The sequence below is a fragment of the Notolepis coatsorum genome (genome assembly GCF_963971535.1).
Source record: "Notolepis coatsorum genome assembly, chromosome: 1".
Taxonomy (NCBI): Eukaryota; Metazoa; Chordata; class Actinopteri; order Aulopiformes; family Paralepididae; genus Notolepis; species Notolepis coatsorum.
The window spans coordinates 306,411,382-306,417,884 of NC_140165.1; the positions used below are offsets into that span (position 1 = coordinate 306,411,382).

General features: G+C 47.0%; 1 protein-coding gene across 1 annotated transcript; it reads left to right on the top strand.

Annotated features, from left to right (window-relative positions):
• The first annotated feature begins 673 nt into the window (after positions 1-673).
• Positions 674-1,908, top strand: LOC311237759 (uncharacterized protein). The gene has a single exon (XM_084325740.1). The coding sequence runs from the start codon at positions 818-820 to the stop codon at positions 1,391-1,393; it is 576 nt and encodes a 191-aa protein (XP_084181866.1). The 5' UTR covers positions 674-817; the 3' UTR covers positions 1,394-1,908.
• The last annotated feature ends 4,595 nt before the right edge of the window (positions 1,909-6,503 follow it).

A 6,503-nucleotide genomic window follows, 5' to 3' on the forward strand; every position in this document is an offset into this window, starting at 1 on the left:
AGCGGGGGAGCAAATTAATGAATGTGGATGAGAGCCGTGATGTAAGTGTTTGCAGCTACGGCTGTGGGGGTGCTAGAGATATGATCCAATAGACTTTTATGCGCCTGAGTTTTCTGAACACGGCGCAACCCATTCCTAATCGATCAGAACTAAATCGGCCAAGATCAAGTCCCTTTTCCAGCACCTACTCCCTCCCAAATGGGGGACCCTGATGTAAACAAGACGAAAGCATCCCCTTAACAATTGTGTGTATTGAGCTGTACTGTATTGTACCCATTCTGCATTCTGTTAATAAAGTTTTCAATCAATCAATCAATTAATCAATACACATGCGCAGATTGTCAAGGGAGTCTGGACGACGCAAGATGACGCACGAATGAATGTGGACTGTTCCATCAGAGGGGGGAGCTTCGGTGGCCAGTGTCCTTTCAGCCGAACAGAATAATGAAAAAATTATCCCACTAAATGGCCAGATGCGTCTAATGGCGACATCTACAATTACCTCATTGAGTCTCCAGGTAGACTAATGTTAAATATTTAAGTGCAGCGGTCTGTAGCCACTCACACTACCACCGAAGCTCCCCCCTCTGATGGAACATTCCACATTCATTCGTGCGTCATCTCACGTCGTCCAGACTCCGTTGACAATCTGCGCATGTGTATGGGGAGTAGGTTCTGGAAAAGGGACTTGATCTCGGCCGATTTAGTTCTGATCGATCTATGCCAGTGAAAGCTTACCACTCCTACCAAACACACACAAGGAGGGGGGGGGCTGAGTGTACACGTTTCCGCCAACGTATTGTATGCTTCAGTCAAAATGCTGATTAAAGTACAGTTTCCGGCGCACGCTGGAAAAGAAATAGAGATCGACATTGAGCCCACAGACATGGTGGGGCGAATCAAGGAAAGGCTGGAGGAGAAGTCAGGGATCCCACTTCGGGATCAGAGACTCATCTACAGTAACAAACCCATCATGTTACACATGGACAATGAGAAGACGGCGGCGGACTACAATATCCAGGGAGGCTCCGTGCTGTATCTGATCCGGAAGCTGCGAGGAGGAGATGCTTCCAGCTGCAGAACAACGTCAGTCAAAATGCTGATTAAAGTAAACTTAGTTTACTTAAAGTTTCCGTGTCAGGACTGGAAAGAAATAGAGATCGACATTGAGCCCACAGACACGGTGGAGCGAATCAAGGAAAGGGTGGAGGAGAAGTTAGGGATCCCACCTCAGGAACAGAGACTCATCTACAGTAACGAACAGATGATTAACAATGAGAAGACGGCGGCGGACTACAAGATCCAGGGAGGCTCCGTGCTGTATCTGGTCGTGGCGCTGCGAGGAGGAGGAGGAGATGCTCCCAGCTGCAGAACCACGTCTCCACCACAGTAGCGGCGGGCTGAGGGCGGCGGTGGTTCAGCCGTTCTGCAGCTGCATACTATTGGCGAGGAGGGACCCGTCCCAGCATGCACCTCACCTTCTAGTCAGTCTGGTCAGCACGCGGAACTGCATGTTGGTAAAAGACTACACGCTGCCGGGTCCTTGTCACCATAGATATCTATAGTGCGTCATCTCTATAGATATCTATGCTTGTCACCAGTCCCAGTCCCACCACGTCACAACACGGAGATCTCAAACCCCACGCTCCTCAGCTCCTGGGCCTAAGCAAAACGCAACAACAATAATGGACTTTCTGGCTGCTATCATTTTCTTTTTGTGTCAAATGTTTTTGTAATCTACAGTTGTTATTTTGAGGTCCACACATATTAATTGAAAATGGGGGACCCTGATGGAAACAAGACAAACGTCTTTCTCAGGTCTGCATCCCCTTAACAATTGTATGTATTGAGCCGTACTGTATTGTACCCATTCTGCAATCTGTTAAATAAAGTTTTCATTAATTCATTCATTCATTCATTGTGGTCTGGGCTAGCCCGCCCCCCCCCCCCCCCCCCCCCCCCCCCCCCCAGTGCAAGAGAGAGTACTTTTCTTCGTCAAATGTATTTACTCTCTTTTTTAGACTATTTTTGTATCACAAACAGTACTGTATTTGTAAATCTGGTATGTCATAAATGTATAGATGTAGCAGTACTGTCTATCTGTATTATGTCCTGATGAATTGAAAATGGGGGACCCTGGTGTAGTGGTGTAGCACGGTGGTGTAGTGGTTAACACTGTCTCCTCACAGCAAGAAAGTCGCCTGTGGCTATGTTTTCTGAGCAGAGATTGCTTTGACCAGCCACAGAGAATCAGTTACCAGTCCAGTAAATGAGTTTAATGCTGCTTTGTGGAATTTTCCTTCAAGGTATCAAGGCTAAATTCACCTTTAATAATCTTAAATTTGGCAGCACAAATAAAGAGGTAAAGTAAAGACATATTTAAGGTATCTCAGTGTAATTCAGGTGAAAATAAAAACCTAAAACTAATTAAACATTCCCCTTAAAATGTTACAGAATTCTAAGGTTCAAAGAATTCTAGTTATCACCTGCTAGTACAGGTTGATCTCCCATAGCAACCGACCGCACTGGGCCATGAATTTGTTTACATGTGAAAGCTTCATGTTGTATGATACTTATGTAAACTATGGATTAGTCGGTCGCAGTCAACCAGCACCTGCTAACGGGTCGGACCCTTTAGCTCAGCTGGTTAGTGCGGCTGCCTGTGGATCCTATGGTCACGGGTTCCTTTCAATGAACAGAGAGGCCCATGCCCCCTTCAAGGTATCAAGGCTTATTCCCCTTAATAATCCCTTAAATTTGGCAGCACAAATAAAGGGGTAAAGTAAGGACATATTAAGGGATTTCAGTGTAATTCAGGGGGAATTACACTGAATTGACCTAAAACTATATGAACTTTTCCCCTTAGAATACTACAGAATTCTAAGGTCAGGAGTAAGGTGATGTTAATTAAGGGGTAAATGTGGGCGGGATGGACACGCATGGGCAGGCCCGGCCCCCTAAGGGCGGCTGACCCACAATGCCGGGACTGAATGATACCAATCAAGGCCAATAAAAGGGTGCTTATTATTTAACAGGGAGGCATTAAGAACATGCACTCTTCCTATCATCGTAAAAAAAAAAAAAAAAAAGATGCCGGATTAAAACCAAACGCCAACCTTTAAAAAACATCATGCATTTCCTCAGGCTCAAAGCTATAGTAGCCTATTAATAAGAGAAATGTAGGAAAACATGAATGCACAAGGGCCACTTCCTCCTAAGGCTGAAAAATGGAGAGCAATCTGACACGACTTACATGCACGCGCGCAGGTTGTGAATTCAATGTTTTTCTATTACAACTCTTTTTTAGATAATGTAACCGGGAGGTAAAGTGATCGGGAATGCGCTCTCGCCCCGGCCGCACCCTGTTTAAAATGCTGGAGGAAAGCGGGTCCCGGCGGGAGCTACTGAGGAGGGAATCCAAAACACAGCACCCCCCCCCCCCCCCCCCCAGGAACCCTTCTCCCATGACACGTCGGTGCAGGAGAATCATCTGAGCTGCCGGCTTCTTCAATCAAGCATGGCCCCGGTGAGCGCTGGAGGCAAGGCTGCGGTGCACATCACCCCCCCCCCCCCCCCCCCCCCCCCCCCGATTGATTAAAGATTTATACACCCTTTCAGACATGTTTTCTCTCATTTTTAGGGCGTCTTATCTGCCGCCGTCGTCGTCTGCCGAAAGCTCCTCGGGATGACGGAATGCCCCACCCCCTCTCTCTCTCTCTCTATATAATATATATATCTCTCTCTCTCTCCCCCTTGCTCTCTCTATCTCTATATCTCTCTCTATCTCCCGCCTTTTCTCTCTCTCTCTATCCCCCCCCCCTCTCTCTACCCACCTTCTTTCTCTCTCTCCCCCCTATCTCTCTCTCCCCCCGCCTCTTTCTCTCTCTCTATCTCTCCCTCTATCTCCCCCCTCTTTCTCTCTCTATCTCCCCCCTCTTTCTCTCTCTATCTCTCTATCTCTTGCCCTTTCTCTCTCTATCTCTCTATCTCCCCCCCTTTCTCTCTCTATCTCCCCCCTCTTTCTCTCTCTATCTCTCTATCTCTTGCCCTTTCTCTCTCTCTATCTCCCCCCCTCTCTCTCCCCCCCTTCTTTCTCTCTATCTTTCTCCCCCCCCCCCTCTCTCTCTCCCCCCCCCCTTTATCTCTATCTCTCTCCTTCTCTCCCCCTCTCTCTCTATCTCTCTCCCCCCCTCTCTTTTTACCCCCCCCCCCCTCTCTCTATCTCCCCCCCTCTCTCTCCCCCCTTCTTTCTCTCTATCTTTCTCCCCCCTCTCTCTCTATCTCCCCCCTTCCTCTCCCTCTCCCCCCCCCCCCCTTTATCTCTATCTCTCTCCTTCTCTCCCCCTCTCTCTCTATCTCTCTCTCCCCCCCTCTCTTTTTACCCCCCCCCCCCCCCTCTCTATTGTTCCACTGCTGTTTTCCGCTGGCTGGATAACACAGGAGAGCAGAGGTGTGTGGGGTATGAAATAAATCCATTATGTTTTGGTACATTTTGACGTGCGAGTAATGAGCGACTCGGCGCGCAGCCGTGAGAGAGAGCGGACGGCGAGTGTGTTGTTTAGCCGCTCCATGGTGTCAGTCTGTCTGCAGGCCCAGCGTGCGGCGTGGGCCACGGCGCGGACTATTAATTGGTCTCCCTGACGGAAGGGAAACGTTAAGCTGTGGTCTCGGCCCGGTGATTCTCCACTGGTTAGCGCGAATGAAAAGTTTTAAAAGCCTCTCCCCTTTTTTTTTGTCACGGAATTAAAATTAATGACTAAAGGGACCGAAGACAGAGTCCCTCCCCCGCACCTTCTCTCTCTCTCTCTCTCTCTCTCTCTCGCTCTCTCTCTGGAAACAAAAATTAAATAAAAATAGACCTACCACATTAAACATTAAACGGGTTTGGCTGACCCATGTGGGATGAAGCGCACAGCGGGGGATGGGTAGAAGGGAATAATGAGTTCTTTAATTAGTTCATCAATGTGTTCCCATGTGGGGGGATAGAGAGGGTGTTAGGTCTTCAAACTGCAGGTGGAGAGAGGAAAGAGAACTCAGATTGGCTTCAGAAGATCTGTTTCGACCTCAGGCTGATGGTATAAATTATCTTCACATTTTGGTTTATATACCCAGGTCGTGTCATTTAGAGATGAGTGTAACTTGAGCATTTCTTTTGATTTCATTCCAAATGTGCTGTACATAACACGTGCATCTGTTTGCGCACGCACGTGTATGTATGTATGTATGTGTGTGTGTGGGTGTGTGTGTGTGGGTGTGTGTGTGCGTTACAGCCATGTGTCAGCGTGAATATGTCAGATAGCCCGTTCATTACTTAAGAAACCTGATGGCCTTGCTGACAAACGCATCATTGTGACTCTTGGACCGTAGGAGAAAAGAGGTCTCATCTCTGAATGGGAAAGGGTAGAGGTTCAGGGGCTTCTGGGAAGGCTAGTGGGCTGACCTCTGACCCCTGTAATGGAATGTGGTGAGTGTTAGCAGTGAGAAAGCCTTGTTTGGAGCGAGAAAAGTGCCCGAAGGCCTCACAGAGGCCCCGGTAACGCAAGAAGACAGTGAGCCAATAAACCTAGGAAGCAGAAATGCAGTCAAACTTGACAACATGTATCTTACCAGAGCCAGATGATAAAATAAGGACATTATAATGTTTACTTCATGCAGTCAGGCCCAATCAGTAATATGATGCATTGTTTAAAACGTTTTTTTATTATTATTATTATTTTTTTGCATATTCTTATTATACATTATTATTATTAGTTTCCTTACTATCTAACAAAATATGGAAGAGTTGAAAAGGGTTCAAGCGGACACGATTCAAGCCCGCACCCTCTGGTATTCCAGCTAATGTCGAACGTTAGAAATCATTCTGAGCAGAGGCGGGCGGAGAGTGGGTCTCCAGACTGTCAGCGGACTGTCATGCCGTCCGCGTCTGGGACCAGATTAATGGTCTGTTGTCCTTGTGACAGTTTGCGCGGCTGCTGGGAGATGAATGAGATGTGACTTTTCTTTTTTTCTTTTTTCCCTCTCCTTCTTCGTGGGCAGAAAGAAGAGGCTTTGGAGAAGAGATGTAAAGGGGGCTGTCTAATTGAGGGCTTTTTGTCATGAGAGATAGGCTGTTCTGCTCATTATCAATCCAAGCCGATTCTCTCTACGGCTACAATATGGATGGCATCAATGAATAGGCCCTTCAGACTCCCTGGTGTACCATAGCACTGGGCTGAATGGACAAAACAACATGCGACTGGCTTGCTTACCCCACATCTAAGTGTCAGGATATATGGTGTAGAAGGTGTAACAGAAAATAGAATCCTTTATTTCTACTTTATATCTACTTTATATCTATTTGGCATTGAAGGTTGAAAGTGCGTCGTTTTCCATTGTGCAACCTTTACAAAGTTAGTATATATTGTATTTGACGCGTGTGAGAAAAGCAACACTCTAAAAAGCCCCATTACACTCTAAGGTTTATCGACATATAAATCAGTCTCCGTTTCAAAGTGGTCATGAAA

Excerpts from the sequence above, each read along its gene's own strand:
- LOC311237759 (XM_084325740.1), top strand. The coding sequence starts at position 818 with ATGCTGATTAAAGTACAGTTTCCGGCGCACGCTGGAAAAGAAATAGAG.